The 18,904-nt window shown below is 41.3% G+C and overlaps 1 protein-coding gene across 1 annotated transcript; it reads left to right on the top strand.

Moving 5' to 3' along the window:
* The first annotated feature begins 13,521 nt into the window (after positions 1-13,521).
* Positions 13,522-15,092, top strand: KCNA10 (potassium voltage-gated channel subfamily A member 10). The gene has a single exon (XM_063299840.1). The coding sequence runs from the start codon at positions 13,551-13,553 to the stop codon at positions 15,090-15,092; it is 1,542 nt and encodes a 513-aa protein (XP_063155910.1). The 5' UTR covers positions 13,522-13,550.
* The last annotated feature ends 3,812 nt before the right edge of the window (positions 15,093-18,904 follow it).

The following is an 18,904-nucleotide window of genomic DNA, read 5'->3' as shown; positions in this document are numbered from 1 at the left end:
TTGGTCATTATACAGATTCTTCAGGAGGCAGACAAGATGACTTGGTATCCCCATACCACTAAGAACTTGCCACAATTGGTTATGATCCACACAGTCAAAGGCTTTAGAATAGTCAATAAAACAGAACTAGATGTTTTTCTGAGACTCCCTGGCTTTTTCCATTATCCAGCGGATATTGGCAATTTGGTCCTGAGTTCCTCTGCCTTCTCTAAACCCAGCTTGTACATCTGGCAATTCTTGCTCCATGAATTGCTGATGTCTACCTTGCAGGATCTTGAACATTACCTTACTGGCATGTGAAATGAGTGCCACTGTTCGATAGTTTGAACATTCTTTAGTGTTCCACTTTTTTGGTATGGGGATATAGGTTCATTTTTTCCAATCTGATGGCCATTCCTGTGTTTTCCAAATTTGCTGGCATATAGCATGCATTACCTTGACAGCATCCTCTTGCAAGATTTTGAACAGTTCAGCTGGGATGCCGTTGTCTCCTGCTGCCTTGTTATTAGCAATGCTTCTTAAGGCCCATTTAACCTCACTCTTCAGGATGTCTGGCTCTAGCTCACTGACCACACTGTCAAAGCTATCCCCGATATTGTTATCCTTCCTATACAGGTCTTCCGTATATTCTTGCCACCTTTTCTTGATCTCTTCTTCTTCTGTTAGGTCCTTGCCATCTTTGTTTTTGATCATAGCCATTTTGGCCTGGAATTTACCTCCAATGTTTCTAATTTTCTGGAAGAGGTCTCTTGTCCTTCCTATTCTATTGTCTTCTTCCACTTCCGCGCATTGCTTGTTTAAAATAATTCCTTATCTCTTCTGGCTAACCTCTGGAATTTTGCATTTAATTGGGCATATCTCCCCCTATCACTGTTGCCTTTTGCTTTCCTTCTTTCTTGGGCTACTTCTAGTGTCTCAGCAGACAGCCATTTTGCCTTCTTGGTTTTCTCTTTCTTTGGGATGTATTTTGTTGCCACCTCCTGAACAATGCTGCGAGCTTCTGTCCAGAGTTCTTCCGGGACCCTATCTACTAAGTCCAGTCCCTTAAATCTATTCTTCACCTCCACTGCATATTCCTTAGGATTTAATGGCTGCTGTTTTGTTAGCAGTCTTTTTTATGTGGAATTCATCTTTTCATAATTTATTACCATCTTAGACCAATACATTATATGTGGAAATTCTGTCTTTTATTTTGATTCTCGGATCTTTCTCATTTATTTATTCATTTATTACTCATATTTATATGACTGCCTGTCTCACACAAAGCAACTCTGGGCAGTGTACAACAATAAAATAAAACAGCAAATAGACAAAAACAATCATTATAAAAAGATAAAAAGTAATTATTAAAATCTTCAGCAAAGAATCGTTACCTTGTCGTGGTGCTGGAGCTTGAGCACCTCAATGATGCCATGAGCTAAACCGTGAAGGGCCACCCAAGACGGGAAGGTCATGACAGAGAGGTCAGACTAAATGCGATCCCTGGGGAAGGTAATGGCAACCCACCCCAGTATTCTTGCCATGAAAACTAAATGAACTCCATGGAGAGAGCAAGAATATCAATCACAGTGGAGCCATCTAAGAATGTCTCCAGTTCCCCAAAACCCTCAGGACTGATGATATAACAAGGTCTTGAGGACTTCCTAAATGATAGCAGGGAAGGAGCAAGCCTAACTACAGGCGGGGCAATGTTCCATAAGGAGGGAGCCATAGCAGAGAAGGCCTGCCAAATGCAAGTCCCTGGCCAATGGAACCCGTAGCATACCTCCCCTGCCAGATCTAATAGGATGGGCTGATGTAATCAGGGAGAGGCGGTCCCTCAGATACCCAGTCGCATGCCATGAAGGGCCTTAAAGGTCAAAACCAGGACTTGAATTAGACCTGGAAGCAAACTGGCAGCCAGTGCAGCTTGTGAAGCAGAGGTTTAACATGTGCTCTTCAAGGAGCACACATAACCACCCACACCGCTGCATTCTGCACCAGCTGAAACTTCCAGATATTCTTCAAGGGCAGCCCCATGTACAATGCATTACAGTAGTCCAATTGGGAGGTGACTAGGGCATGAATGACTGAGCAGAGCCTCCTGATCCAGGAAGGGGTGCAATTGGCATACAACACAAAGCTGTGCAAAGGCCCTCCTAGCCACGATTGCCACCTGCTCTTCAAGCAGGGGTTGCGAGTCCAGAAAGACCCCCAGATTGTGCACTGGGTCTGTCTGGGGCAGTGCCCGCCCCCCATCCAGCACCAAAGATGGCATGATCCTAGAATTGGTAGGATCCCAAACCCAAAGCCACTCAGTCTTGCTAGGGTTCAGTTGAAGCTTGTTGTTCCCCATCCAGACCCTCACAGCCTTCAGGCACTGGGATAAGACTGCTTAATTCAGTCTTAATGATTGCTTAATTCAGCAGGGGCAGAGATACATAAATGGGTATCATCAGTGTATTGATGATACCTCACCCTGTGGCAATGGGTGAACTCATCCAGTGGCCTCGTGTAGATATTAAATGGAGAGGGGAGAGCACCGAACCCTGTGGCACCCCACATAGTAGGGCCTGAGGGTGGGACCTCTCCTCCCCAATCATCACCAACTGGAATTGACCCCAGAGAAAGGAGGCGAACCAGCATAACACCGTGACACCCACCCCTAATCCCCTCAGCTGATCCAGAAGGATACCATGGTTGATGGTATTGAAAGCCACTGAGAGGTCAAGTAGGGCAAGGATGGATGCACAAACCCCATCCCGCCCATGCCAGAGATCATCCAAAAGCACGACCAATGCTGTTTCTGTGCCATTCCCAGGTCTGAATTCTGACTGAAACGGATCCAGATAATCTGCTTCATCCAAGGCCCTCTGAAGCTGTTGCACAAACACCTTCTCAACCACCTTCCCCCAAAAGGGGAGGTTAGATACTGAACAAAAGTTGTCCAGTATGGTGAGATCCATCAATGGCTTCTTGAGGAGGTGGTGAACCAAGTCCTCTTTAAGAGGTAAAGGAACAACTCCCTCACTCAAAGAAGAGTTCACCACCGCTAGAGCCTGCTCACACAACACCCCCCTATTTAACCAGCCAGGAGGGGCATGGATTTAGAGAGCAGATGGCTGAGCATACAGTTCGAAGGACCCTGTCCACCTCCTCAGGTCGAACGGGTTCAAACCATTCCTAGATAACCGGGCAAGATTCCTCCCCAGGCATCTCCTCTGGACCTGAAACACGACCAGCACCCAACTGTGAGCAAATCTGACTGATTTTATCTGACAGATGCTGAGCAAATTCCTCCACATGCCCCTGCAAGAGGTTCTCCAGGCCCCCATTACCCAAGAGGGCTCATGTCACCTGAAACAGGGCTGCAGGGCAGCAATCTGTGGATGCAATAAGGGTGGAGAAGTACAAAATTATTACATTATTAAATTGTAGATGGCATGATTAATCCACAGTTGATTAATGCACACTGAAAGGCTGGTATCCAAAGCTTTTTATCTTGTGGCTTGCACTTTGTGTGCCATGTTATTTTCTAATCTGTATTTTATTTATAAAGCAATAAATATGAAAAAAGTATGCAAGTAGAGAACAATCAAAGAGGTCTGTCTCACTCTTTCACAGCAAAACAGTACTTAAGCTTTACAACGAAACTGTTCTCAGAAGTGCTGAAAATGTTGGTGAGAATTTCATTTGCCATAAATTTCTTTTATGCTGTTGTGGCTGTACAAGCAGACTAGCACATTCATCGGTTCTTAAAAGGTCAAAAGTTTTAAATCATTCCTGCACAAGTGTCTGCCTTTGGTGTTGAACTGGCATGTGGTTTTTACAAGAAAAACTCAGATTAAAGTAAAAGGTGAATCAGGCTACACACTGTGTGGTTTGCTGATGAAACTCAGCTACTGATTCAAGATTGGTATAAATACAGGTACCAATGGTAATGGTAATGGTAAAGCGTTGCACACATGCCTACAACTGGTCTGAAGGAAAAAGAGGAAAAGGCATTTCAAAGGCAATATTGGATTTAAGAGAATATTGTATAGGTAGAACTAATTTTGAAAAAACACACACTTAAGATGTAGAGAAGAGTAACCTATCTGAGCCTGGTAGCCTTCAAGTGTTTTAGGACTGCACCTCTCTTTGGCCATGCAAGACAGGAATTCTGAGAATTGTTGCTCAGGCCAATGTAGAAGCCACCAACTAATTGAAATAGTGATCTGGACATAGTTCCAAGCAATTTAGCTTCAGGCACCATCTTTGGAATTGGATGTATCTAATAAAAACCAACCAACCCACCAACCTCTGTCTTGACTTTGAAATTTTCTCCCTGTTTACATATATGTACTGTAAATCACTTAACATGAGCACACTTCTGCATTCGCACAAAGAAAGAACACTATACACCAGGGTTTCTCAGCCAGGGTTCCATGGAACACTAGGGTTCCGTGAGAGGTCACTAGGTGTTCCCTGGGAAATCACAATTTATTTAAAAAATTGTTTCAAATTTGAGCAGCTTCACAAAATAAGTAAGTTTTATTCTTTATTTTCAGTTTAAGAACATTGTTAATGCATATTCACATGGCCTACACGTGAAACAAATATAAAATTTTGTAACTTGTGGCCTATATTTGAGCCTGAATGTGCAGGGGTTCCCCAAGGCTTGAAAAATATTTCAAGGGTTCCTCCAGGGTCAAAAAGTTGGGAAAGGCTGCTATACACACCAGGGATGGAGAGGCAGAAAACAAAACTCAGCAGTTAGGAAAACTCTAAAAGTGTAGAGCTGTTTGTGCAAGACATATATATGAGGGGAGGGGAGGAGAGAAAGAAGTGAAATAGAAGTGTTCTAGGCTCACCCAGGCTCAGAGCAATAGCTAGGAAGAAAAGGGGGAAAAGGCATAATCAGAAGCAAGATCAGGGAATCTTTTCCTCTGGGCATCAAGAGAGAAAGTCTACTTGTAAGTAAGCAAGAGCGAAAGGGAGAAAGCAAGAGACTCTCTTCCTTACAGCAGTCTGCCTATCCAGGGTTCCCTTGACTGTAGTTAATAGGGGTTGTTGGTTTTTTTTATGTGAGTAGTAAAACTGCTCTTCAGCAAAGGATCGTTACCTTGTCGTGCTGCTGGAGCTTGAGCACCTCAATGATGCCATGAGCTAAACCGTGAAGGGCCACCCAAGACGGGAAGGTCATGACAGAGAGGTCAGACTAAATGCGATCCCTGGGGAAGGTAATGGCAACCCACCCCAGTATTCTTGCCGTGAAAACTAAATGGATCAGTACAACCAGAGATATGTTGGTATACCATCGGAAGATGAGACCCCCAGGTCAGAAGATGGTCAAAATGCTACTGGGGAGGAACAGAGGATGAGTTCAACTAGCCCCAGACGTGATGACGCAGCTAGCTCAAAGCCGAAAGGACGGCTAGCAGCCGACGGTGCTGGTGGTGAACGGCGAATCCGATGTTCTAAGGTCAACACGCCATTGGAACCTGGAATGTCAGATCTATGAGCCAGGACAAATTGGATGTGGTTATTGGTGAGATGTCAAGATTAAAGATAGACATTTTGGGTGTCAGTGAACTGAAATGGGCTGGAATGGGCCACTTCACATCAAATGACCACCAGATCTACTACTGTGGACAAGAGGACCACAGAAGAAATGGAGTAGCCTTCATAATTAACAGTAAAGTGGCTAAAGCAGTGCTTGGATACAATCCAAAAAATGATAGAATGATCTCAATTCGAATTCAGGGCAAGCCATCTAAGATCACAGTGATCCAAATATACGCCCCAACCACAGATGCTGAGGAAGCTGAAGTAGAGCAGTTCTATGAGGATCTGCAGCACCTACTGGACAACACGCCTAAAAGAGATATTATTTTCATCACAGGAGACTGGAATGCTAAGGTGGGCAGTCAGATGACACCTGGGATTACAGGTAAGCATGGCCTGGGAGAACAAAACGAAGCAGGACATAGGCTGATAGAATTTTGCCAAGACAACTCACTCTGCATAACAAACACTCTCTTCCAACAACCTAAGAGATGTCTTCATACGTGGACTTCACCAGATGGACACCACCGAAATCAGATTGACTACATCCTTTGCAGCCAAAGGTGGCAGACATCAGTACAGTGGGTAAAAACAAGACCTGGAGCTGACTGTAGTTCAGATCATGAACTTCTTATTGCACAATTTAGGATCAGACTAAAGAGATTAGGGAAGACCCACAGATCAGCTAGATATGAGCTCACTAATATTCCTAAGGAATATGCAGTGGAGGTGAAGAATAGATTTAAGGGACTGGACTTAGTAGATAGGGTCCCGGAAGAACTATGGACAGAAGTTTGCAACATTGTTCAGGAGGTGGCCACAAAATACATCCCAAAGAAAGAGAAAACCAAGAAGGCAAAATGGCTGTCTGCTGAGACACTAGAAGTAGCCCAAGAAAGAAGGAAAGCAAAAGGCAACAGTGATAGGGGGAGATATGCCCAATTAAATGCAAAATTCCAGAGGTGAGCCAGAAGAGATAAGGAATTATTTTAAACAAGCAATGCGCGGAAGTGGAAGAAGACAATAGAATAGGAAGGACAAGAGATCTCTTCCAGAAAATTAGAAACATTGGAGGTAAATTCCAGGCCAAAATGGGTATGATCAAAAACAAAGATGGCAAGGACCTAACAGAAGAAGAAGAGATCAAGAAAAGGTGGCAAGAATATACGGAAGACCTGTATAGGAAGGATAACAATATCGGGGATAGCTTTGACAGTGTGGTCAGTGAGCTAGAGCCAGACATCCTGAAGAGTGAGGTTAAATGGGCCTTAAGAAGCATTGCTAATAACAAGGCAGCAGGAGACAACGGCATCCCAGCTGAACTGTTCAAAATCTTGCAAGATGATGCTGTCAAGGTAATGCATGCTATATGCCAGCAAATTTGGAAAACACAAGAATGGCCATCAGATTGGAAAAAATCAACTTATATCCCCATACCAAAAAAGGAAAACACTAAAGAATGTTCAAACTATCGAACAGTGGCACTCATTTCACATGCCAGTAAGGTAATGCTCAAGATCCTGCAAGGTAGACTTCAGCAATTCATGGAGCGAGAATTGCCAGATGTACAAGCTGGGTTTAGAAAAGGCAGAGGAACTTGGGACCAAATTGCCAATATCCGCTGGATAATGGAAAAAGCCAGGGAGTTTCAGAAAAACATCTATTTCTGTTTTATTGACTATTCTAAAGCCTTTGACTGTGTGGACCATAACCAATTGTGGCAAGTTCTTAGTGGTATGTGGATACCAAGTCATCTTGTCTGCCTCCTGAAGAATCTGTATAACGACCAAGCAGGAACAGTAAGAACAGACCACAGAACAACAGACTGGTTTAAGATTGGGAAAGGAGTATGGCAGGGCTGTATACTCTCTCCCTACCTATTCAACTTGTACGCAGAACACATCATGCGACAAGCTGGCCTTGAGTAATCCAAGGCTGGAGTTAAAATCTCTGGAAGAAACATTAACAATCTCAGATATGCAGATGATACCACTCTGATGGCTGAAAGTGAAGAGGAACTGAGGAGCCTTATGATGAAGGTGAAAGAAGAAAGTGCAAAAGCTGGCTTGCAGCCAAACCTCAAAATAACCAAGATTATGGGAACCAGCTTGATTGATAACTGGCAAATAGAGGGAGAAAATGTAGAAGCAGTGAAAGACTTTGTATTTCTAGGTGCAAAGATTACTGCAGATGCTGACTGCAGTCAGGAAATCAGAAGACGCTTAATCCTTGGGAGAAGACAATGACAAATTTCGATAAAATAGTTAAGAGCAGAGACTTCACACTGACAACAAAGGTCTGCATAGTTAAAGCAATGATGTTCCACGTAGTGACATATGGCCGCGAGAGCTGGACCATAAGGAAGGCTGAGAGAAGGAAGATCGATGCTTTTGAACTGTGGTGTTGGAGGAAAATTCTGAGAGTGCCTTGGACTGCAAGAAGATCAAACCAGTCCATCCTCCAGGAAATAAAGCCAGACTGCTCACTTGAGGGAACGATATTAAAGGCAAAACTGAAATACTTTGGCCACATAATGAGAAGACAGGACACCCTGGAGAAGGTGCTGATGCTAGGGAGAGTGGAAGGCAAAAGGAAGAGGGGCCGACCAAGGGCAAGGTGGATGGATGATATTCTAGAGGTGACGGACCCGTCCCTGGGGGAGCTGGGGGTGTTGATGACCGACAGGAAGCTCTGGTGTGGGCTGGTCCATGAAGTCACGAAGAGTCGGAAGCGACTAAACGAATAAACAACAACAGTAAAACTGCTTTTGTTTATTCACAACCAATTTTTTAAAAATTGAATTTGCAAAAGAGGGGAAACCCCACCCTTAGCTCTTCTCCCCATGGTTGAAAACTTGGCAGTGGTGTTGGTTTTAGTGAACTGCAAAAAAGCTGAGGAACACTTGCATGGGCATCTCAACTGAGCCAGCTCTAGGACTCAGGACAGCTTCTGTGTTAAAGCACAGCTGGCCAGTGGCCAGTCTGTTTCAGCTGCCCAGCTCCACTTGATTTAGCTAGGGCACAGTCTGTTTTCTCTTCCCTGGGCTGTTCTCTCCCTCTGTAATCTAATTATACTTGTCTAAGTTACAATTTGTTTGCCCCTGCTCATTTAATTTTTTTTTTTTTACTACAGACCTACTGAAACAGTTTATGTTAAAAGGACCAGTTCATACAAACTGCATCAGGTTGTAGCATTTGCTGCTGCTTTAGCCTGTGGTAATCAAAGGAGAACCTCCTTCATAAATGTACTTCTCAAAACTGATACTGTGATGTGGAAATATGAAAAACTGCTGCTTCTGCCGGTGGTCTAGATTGCAGGCAGCTGTGTTTCCCCATAGGCAAGGAATCCACCCCCTGGTTGCTTAAATAAAAAAAGATGCATGTGTGTGGAGAAGTCTGAGCTCATATGAACCAATAATGGAGGGTTTCTGTTGCTCAGCCCAGCCTGGGTCTTGAATTTAGGTATTAGAAATACCTGCTAAAACACAGGATAGTTTCTGTGTGAAAGCACTGGCTACAGCTCCCCAACTCTACAACATTTAGCCATGACACACTCTTCTCTGTTTCTGCCCTGGTGTCTCTTTCTATATATCTAATTGTACTTGTTCGAGCTACAAGCTGTTTGGTCCTGCTCATTTAATTTAAATATTATCATAGACACACATTTATGGCTCAGATTGATCTTCCCATATGTTTCTTCATCATGTCACATTATTTTTAAGTTGTGAGACACATAAATGGGATGTGGGAGGAGGGACAGACAACCATCTCCAAGAAGCCAACAAATACAAAAGTGTGAAGTGTTTCAAAAATGCCCTGATTTATGCATAGTTGTCTGCTGGCTGGTGATGTACTGAGCAGGGGATGCCAGAAGCTGGAACAAAAGACAGTTAATGTATCTATAATGAATGGCACATCTGGAAATCTGGACAACATAGTGTGGTTGGAAGTCATAAGAGAGTTAGGAATTGACGAAGCAGAAGCTAATTTTATGTTGGTTTTTTTTTTCATGTCAGCACAACTAGGGGTGGGAATGCCTTAAGCCAGTGGTGAGAAAACAGCCAAGGATAGATTTGAGATACCCAGCACATTGCTCAGGCTTTGGGCTTCTCTTCCTAAATCCAGTCAGGCAATGAGCTAAAAGCCTCCTGTTTGCTTTCTGTTCTGGAAGAAGAAACGGGAGAGTGTTCTGGATGCTATTTTTTGCCATCTCTTCTTCAGTATTTCAAGCCCACTTTGGATACAAAGTTAAGGAGCAGGGTGGTAAATTGCCATGTCTGCTTGTTCTCCATGTATCCTGGTAAGAAGAACTTTTTCAGGGCAGATGTAGGCTGATTTTTCTTTATGGTTTTGTTGGTTTTGGTAACAAACAAATGCAGAGACTTTTAGTGATCATGGAAAGTTCAGGGGTTAAGTACGCTGCAGAGATTGTTTGATTTTTTAAAAACAAAAATCCTTTTGATTAATTCAGGAGTTTTCATACTTTTTCATACAATTTTCATTCCCGAGGAAATCTGTTATAGAAGGGAAAAAATGGAATAGCTCCACAGTGCCTTTTGATTGGTACTTCTAGCATCTGGGAGCATCCAAAGATCTCCTCTGGAAAGAATTCTAACCTGGATGCTTAAGCTCAAATTCTTTTTTAAAATGTTGTGGATTATTATCATCTTGAATAGAAGATATGAAGGGATATTACGCAAATGATGTTTGTCATAGCAGATTACTAGGTCTCAGTTCCTCCAAGCTGCATGGCGTAATTTATGTACTATGCAACCCAAACATCTACTTATTTTTGGCAATGGCTCAATTGCTTTATATTTCCTGTGGACAAGGGAATTCCCACAGTAGAAAGGGACACAGCAGGAAAAAACCCATATCATTATTTCCTGTATGGATCTATCTCATCTGCCATGGACTGACAGCTGCTTCTTCCAAGGCCTCAGACAGTGTTTCCCTAGTTTTGATTTTTCAGAATTATACATAAAAGCTTATTTTTGCTTGTTGCTATCTCTGTTCTTGTGTGAATGAGGCATCTTAAGCTAGTTAGATAATCTCTTCTAGAATAGGTCATGGCATATGTCCAGCTGGTTTCAAGTGTAGGTAATCTAATCCAGTGTCTTGTACTGCAAGGCAAATTATTAAATCAGCTCCCTCCTTCTGTTTCCTAATAACAGTGCCTCACTGTGTGCTATGAACAGGTTGGAGGAGCTCCATGGTAAGGTGCTTGCACAAAAAATAGTTTACTGTTACTCTCCCCCCAAAAAGAATAGCTAGCATAACATTCCACAATATTTATTTATTTATAATTGTTAATATGTGTGTTGTGGTTATGGTTTCAAGCTAGAATCTGGGAGATGGTGAGTTCTAGTCCTGACTTAATCACAAGGCCAGCTGGGTGACCTTGAGTCGCTCTCTCTCAGCCCCAGGAAGAAGGCATGGGAAAGCCACTTCTGAAACACCCTGCTGAGAAAACTGCACACCATTGCAATTTCTAAGGCTGCCTACTTGTCAACAACTCTGGGTAGTGTTACAAAGGATTAAAAATAGTAGATAATACAACTAACAACAACAGAAAAGACTGTTCTGGGTGGATGGGGATTTATTTATTATTTGTTTGTTTGTTTGTTCAATTTATATAGTCACCCAGTGACTCTGGGTGGCTGACAATAATAAAAACAATCAAACAATTAAAACTATACAAAAATTAAATATAAATACAGCCAAGATGGACATAATTGCATCAAAAATAGCAGGGTCACGCATCTAGTGTACAGGTGATGTGCTTGTAGGAACGGCCAGGTCTTTAAGGCTCTCTTAAAGGCCAGCAGCGGTGGGGCCATACAGACCTCAGGGGTGGGGTGCATTGTTCCAAAGGACAGATGTGATGTAGACTTACCTTGTTATCTCTGGGATGTCTGCTCTGAATAGAATCTGCCCATCTAGTTCATGCATTACTGAGAATGCATGCTGTGGATTCTCTACTGAAACTGTCTTCAAGGTATTCAGGGGACGGGAGCCTGAAAGTGCATCTTCTTGGTTTCCCCTCAGTCTGAAGATAGGATGACCCTTTTTTTTTTTTGGTTAATGTGGTTCTTTTTGAAGCAGCTTTGAGCAAAGAGTGCTATTTGAGTGGGGGAAACCATCTCAGAGAGACTGGTTTTAAAGAAGTGGATAGGATGCTATTTATGGCTGGTTTTATTTATGATTTTTATGAGTTGTAAGCCTCTTGAAATCTTTGGATGAGGTGTCATACAAATAGTTGTAGAAACAAGACGTAAGACATTCCAGAGAGAAGATGAATGTACTTAAAATCACTGACTGAAGAACAACAATATTTTACTGACTGAAGAACAACAATATTTTACTTTGTAATCTCAGCATCACTGAATATGTAATGTGGAGGAGCACACACATTTCCTGGGAGAAAAATGCAGGAAAAATGCTGGGAGTCTATGCAGCCCAATGAACTGTAACTGCTATTGTGTTAAAAGTAGTGCTGAAATGTTCACTAGGAATAGTTTTGCTTTATGTTTAGCACAGAATCACAGTTCCCATCAGCCCCATCCGCTGTGGTGAAATGTTATGGAAGATGTAGCTCAAAACATCTGGAAAACAGCAAACACCAAAATTTTAGTTTGTGAAGCATTAAAACGGTTACAAAATGGTGCTGATGGGAGGTTGTTTTTCAAAGCTGGAAGCCCTACAGAGCTTAAAATGCTTATACTAAATTCAAAATTTAGTTTTTTTTTAAACTTTGGAGATCTACATATGTCAACATCTGAATGAAAATTTCCTAGGGTAGCATCATCTTTTCCATTTATTTCTGCTCCAGAATTTGCCATTCTTCTCTCTTCCAGCACTAAATAGACTACTTGAATTCTTTCTCAAAATATTTGCATTCATTTAATACTGCAAAGTTTCCATAATCGAGAAGCTTGTTAAATATTGGTGTCACTGAGCTATCAAATCTATTGTTTTTATTGTAGCCCTGTGGGTGTTATTTGGAAATTATTTGTGTTAAAAATGCAACATGTATTGACACTGAGAACCAGTGTCCACAAAATTCATCAGTTTTGGCATCTGCAAACTGCAGCATTTCTTTAGCCTGTGGCGCCCAAAGCAGAATCTTTCAAAAGTGTTAATGCAGAAATATGCAAAACTGCTGCTTCTGCTTGTGGTCAAGATAACCGTTTCCCCTAAGCAAGCAATCCATTCCCTGCTTACTTAAAATAAAAAGATGCATGCATGTGCAAATGTCTGAACTCTAAATTTATAATGGAGGGTTTCTGTTGCTCACCCCAGCCGGTGCCATGATAGCCCTTAAATTTAGGTACTAAAACCTATCTGCCAGGCAGAATTTAAAATACAAAATGAAAAACTTTTTACTCCAGCAGCCTCACTTTGAAGATGCCATTTGAAAGAAGTGTCTACAGTTCTCACAAGTCGGTGAAAAGATTATAGTCCATGGATTTCTGGGATCCATCCAAGGTACTGCTCTTGTAAAATCTTATAACCTTGGGCATTGTAAATTATGCTGGAAGAACTGTAGCTATAGCAAAATATGCATGCCAAATACCTACTAGAATCCTCCTTTAAAAATAATTCTGTTTGTTTAAAGAACAATTATCCTAGAGCCAGTATGGTCTAATGGTTAAGGCGACAGGCTAGAAACCGGGAGACTGTGAGTTCTGGTCCCACTTAGGCATGAAAGCCAGCTGGGTGACATTGGGCCAGTCACTCTCCGTCAGCCCTAGGAAGCAGGCAATGGCAAACCACTTCTGAAATCTTGCCAAGAAAAGTGCAGGGACTTTCCAGGCAGTCGTTGAGAATTGGACACAATAGAACTGCAGGGGAAAAAAAAATCCTTACTTCACATTTATTTCATTCTTTGCAAGGAAACAACACATATACATACAGTAAATCCTCTCTCTCTCTCCCTCTCCATTTGCAGTTAGCATGGGAAAGACACACACTACTGGTATCTAACCTGGGGATTTATGCTGCTCATCTCATTGCTCCCGTGTGATGGACGTGTCCACTTGGAAGGAAATGGAGGTGGCACTAGTTAGTTTTGACAACACTGATGAGATAATGGAAGATCCTTGTTTTTCAAATGACCTCAGTGCTGCTGAGCAACTGCACAAAGGGCGTCCCAGCTGTACCAACTTTTTGTCTAACTGCAGAATATTCCTCAATAGAGAGAACACCAACAATGAGACCATATTCTCCAAGTTGTCTGCTGAGTTCTGTGACCACCTGGGGGCAGAGAATGGGGGCATGGATGAGGGTGACCAGAGAGTAATAATCAACATTGCTGGACTGAAATTTGAGACACAGCTCAAGACACTTCATCAGTTTCCAGATACCCTACTTGGAGACCCTGACAAAAGAATACATTATTTTGATTCCATGAGGAATGAATACTTCTTTGACAGGAATAGGCCCAGTTTTGATGGAATATTGTACTATTATCAGTCTGGGGGTAAAATTCGGAGACCCGCTAATGTCCCTATAGATGTCTTTGCTGATGAGATCACTTTCTATGAGCTGGGTGAAGAAGCGATGGATCAGTTCAGAGAAGATGAGGGTTATATTAAGGACCCTATCACTCTTTTGCCATCCAATGACTTCCATAGACAGTTCTGGTTGCTCTTTGAGTACCCTGAAAGCTCAAATGCAGCCAGGGGTGTGGCTTTGGTCTCAGTTTTGGTTATTGTCATCTCTATTATTATTTTTTGTTTAGAGACCTTACCTGAATTCAGAGATGAGAAGGAGCTAAAGCATGAAACTAATAACCTAACCAAAGCTGCTGTGGCATCTAATACTTTCACAGATCCTTTCTTCGTGATAGAAACTGCTTGCATCATTTGGTTCTCTTTTGAACTACTTGTCAGATTCACTGTTTGCCCCAGCAAAACTGAGTTCTTCAAAAATATTATGAATATCATTGATATTGTATCCATCATTCCATATTTTGTGACCCTTACTACTGAGTTGGTTCAACACAATGAGCTGAATGGCCAGCAGAATATGTCTTTGGCCATCCTCAGGATTATCCGCCTGGTCAGGGTGTTCCGTATCTTCAAGCTTTCTCGGCACTCCAAGGGGCTACAAATCTTAGGACAGACCCTCAAGGCTAGCATGAGGGAACTTGGTTTGCTCATCTTCTTTCTTTTCATTGGAGTAATATTGTTTTCTAGTGCCATCTACTTTGCAGAGGTGGATGAACCACAGTCACATTTCTCCAGCATACCTGATGGCTTCTGGTGGGCTGTGGTCACCATGACGACTGTTGGCTATGGAGACATGTGCCCTACCACCCTGGGGGGAAAGATAGTGGGGACTCTATGTGCTATAGCGGGGGTGCTCACCATCGCACTCCCCGTGCCAGTCATTGTGTCCAATTTTAATTATTTCTACCACAGGGAAACAGAAAATGAAGAAAGACAAGTACTGCCTAGGGAGATAGAAAAAATACTAACCAGTGTGGTCACAGGGAATGGTAGTACAGATTCCCTGAATGTCACAGATGAAAACTATTCTCAAGAAAAGAAAAAGAAGTATTGAGTACTCACACCTTGAGAGATCTAAGGGGCACTGACTGACCAACTGACTGATATACCATGCCCACACTATGTGACTCTTCTCCCCTCTCTCTTTTTAAATAACATCGTTTTAGTCTTGAAGGCATTTATTTTTGCTTTCTGATTTCTTGTGACATTCTTAAATAAATAGGTTTCCTGTTTCTGCTCCCTAATATTCTGATTCTTTTTTGTAATCTATCCTTCTGAAGCTCTTTAATGTTTTCCTTGTTTGCTTTGATATCAGTAGATTCCTAATATAAGCATTTGTGATTTGTGTGTAAATTCTTTTCAAAAATGTGCCTCCTTGTAATGCTGCCTGAAAATCACACATTCAGGAGGACCCCTCCTTTAGTAACTGCTAGTCCAGATGGAGCAGATGGACAGGCTTGGAGGAGTTACTACAGTGCCAAAGTTGAGATGATAGCTACAACTGCCTGGAACAACAAGTAGTACCTTTTCAATGAACTGTCTCCTGCTATGTTTCCTGTTAGTCTTTCAGTGCTACTGATCCAACCAATACTTGCAAGTATCTTTAGTATGAATGAAGAAATATTTATCATGGTCTTGGCACAAAAATATAATATTAATATTAATAATAATAATAAAAACACCAGGGAATAAGCAAGGCATCTTACATTCAGCTACCAATTTGATATTACAACATTACATTAACAAATAAGTGGTAAAATGTTGTCTTACTGCAGAAGCAGTAGCCAAAATGTCCGTAATATTAAAATAATATCTGCGTTATTCCTTGCTTTATTATTACATGTTTCAGAATGGAATCTTGCTACTAAATATCTAACTGAAAATTGCTATGCAGTTGTACTTGACAAAAAATGGACCACTTGTGTTAATGCTTTTACTTTGTCTAAAAAAGAACTAAGCTGTAAACATAATTTGTGTTATATAAGTACAACTGCACAAATATGCTCCAGTAAGAAATTTGGAGTCATTTTGTGATTGTGACTCTTCCTTCCCTGCAATGTAAGTAATACACTTACTAAATGGTTTCATTAAGTGGCAAAGCTGCCAATTAACTGAAAGTGTATGTACTTTCTATGTTATTATTTTGTTTTAAGAAATTAAGAGCTATATCACCAACCATATGTAAGCAGAGTTATAAATTGCTCAGGGAAGTTTTAAATATCGCACTATCAATTTATAAAGCAATTCTAAAGCCTGCAAAACAAAATATAAGCATAATCACTAATCAAGTAATTGAGATCATAGGTTGGATTCTACCTTACATACTCTTAAAGTGTTCTCACTAAAACCAGTGAGACTGGTTAATCATCATCTTAGTAATTTCAATGAGCCTGTTCAAAGCATGATTGAGTCTGAATCCAGTCTAATAGGTAACATGTTTTACAATGCAAGTAAAATTGGGTGGGGCTTTGATCACATTGGTGAGGTCACCATCTTGACTTTCTTGATCTCCTCCCTGTTGGAGAACCAGATAGAGGGAAGATGCAGAAATTTAGTCTCTCACTGCAGTCCTATGGATACAGCCCAGGTACAAGCTTGACTACGAACTCACTGAATCTTTCTTCTGAATAGACATGTAGAGAATGGCCTTGTAAGTCAGAGAAACAGAGGGGAACTTATAACAGTATCAAGTTTAGCTACCCCAGCACTGACTATGAATATAACTATGTAATCTTTTATGTATATATCATATTATGGATATATATCCAGAACAATACAGTTCTAAAAAAGAATGAATTGCTAAGATCTGGTTAGATTGAGTTTTCTTGTGCATTTTGCTCTCAGAAAAGAGTTTTCTTCTCTGATGTGTCTAAATATGTTTCTGTCCCCAAGTTGTCTAATACCTCACTCATTCCAGCCTGCTTTTCTCAGTCCTTCCGTTGTCTCCACTCCTGCCTTTGTTTCTGCTCATTTACTTGAGTCATCTGGCCATTCCTTCTCAAGTTATAATTCTATATATTTTTATCTATGGAATTAAATCCCAATTTATTCTGTGAGATTTACTTTTGAGTAGACATGTATACAGCCATGCTGTCAGTCACTTACAGGCCCTCCCTCTTCCTTCAATCGATAGACATACTTGCTGCTTCACATTTCATTTCATATTTTCCATCCTCTTAGGAGGAAAATACATGTATGTTCCATAAAAGTGAACTATTTGAACAATTAAAATCATTAAACATTTGCATGTGGATAAACAGAATTAGTATTAACAAATAACAAAAAGAGTATGTTTCAATCATGCACATTCATCCTTGAAATAGAGGACTACATTCCCCACTTCTTGACAGTGGGTATCTTGCTCACTTAAGTCTGATGAAGACATCATAGAATTAGCATGGAACGAATCTTCTGTGACAGTCAGAAATAAAATAAGTTCAGAAGAGGCTGCATGAAAAGCCCTTGCAGGAAGAAAGAACATTTCAGAAAGATACACATTTTCTCTCTGAAGAAGTTTCCACACTTCTTTTTTCTCCCTTAACCCATCTCTTTGGTTGTGCCACTGTCATTTACTTGAGTTCAGTGAATACTTAACTGTGCTTTAATGCTGTCTATTCTTGCTTATACTCAGTTCAAATAACCACAGAATGTTTGGTAGTTTCTTTAAAGTTTTGTGTATGCTCTTTCTTCCTAGCCCACAGAGAACTGTGATAACAGTAAGACTGAGCTATATGCACACCATTGCAAGTACTTTTATAAACAACACACTGTCTCCTTCTGTAGAGTGCAAAAATAAATAAATCTGGCAATGATGGTGGCTGCAGTTGATCAGAAGTTGGTAGGCAGCCAGCCTGTTAGGGTGATGGATTTTCAGATGATCGTTACATGCCCAGTAGCCATCTGAGTTGCCCCTAGGAGAAGAATTAAGATGGAGGGGACAGAAGAATATATTTCTCTAAAGGAATCAGTGTCAACATATTCTAATCCAGATGTGCACTGGAAAATAGCAAAAACCTGAAACAAACACCTCTTGCCCCCCAGAAGTAGATAGCCATGGGTACTAAAACTGTCTCCTGGGAAAGACTGAACTGCTGTAAATTGTGGTTTGTTTCTGTGGTGTCTCCTTTCACTGCTGATTACAACTCTAAGGACTCTTCTTTTTATATGATCTCCTTTTTATTTCAGTTTTCTGGGAATCCTTCCCATGCAAGATGCTAGAACAACTATGAGAGACTTAATTAGATAACAGATGTGTACCTAGAAATTAGAGAGCCAGTTTGGTCTAGTGGTTAAGGTTCTGGGCTAGAAACCAGGAGTCTGTGAGTTCTAGTCCTGCCTTAGGCATGAAAGCCGGCTGGGTGACCTTGGGCCAGTCACTTTCTCTCAGCCCAACCTGGTGCAATGTAGACCAGCCTCCTCGTGGTGCACCCCAGGCAACGTGACTTGTCACGGCCAAATAGTCTACACATCTGGCTGCTGGACCTCACAAGGATTTCCCAGCAAGAAAAAAAGCAGCATGAACACTGAACTGCTATGCCATAAGATTAAAACAACAACAACCAGAAATTAGATTTAAATGGTTAGCAGCCTGGCATTATTCATAGAGAGATAAAGATGATAGAGATAGAGAGACATTTTTCTCAATATGTCCAGTTGCAATAACAACAATAATAATTCTACATTTCAATTTTGTTCAAAAATATGCAATGCTATGTTTTGCATTCAGGCTATTTACCTCACCTCAAAATTACAAAAATGTATAACTGACTTTAAAACAACAACAACAACAATAAAATCAATGCCTGGCTGGATGTCAGGATTATACTGAAAGCAAATACACAGAGGTCAGTCTAGCACCAAAAACGA

This window comes from Candoia aspera, chromosome 3 (assembly GCF_035149785.1).
Source record: "Candoia aspera isolate rCanAsp1 chromosome 3, rCanAsp1.hap2, whole genome shotgun sequence".
Taxonomy (NCBI): domain Eukaryota; kingdom Metazoa; phylum Chordata; class Lepidosauria; order Squamata; family Boidae; genus Candoia; species Candoia aspera.
This window is presented reverse-complemented; position numbering and strand designations above follow the sequence as displayed.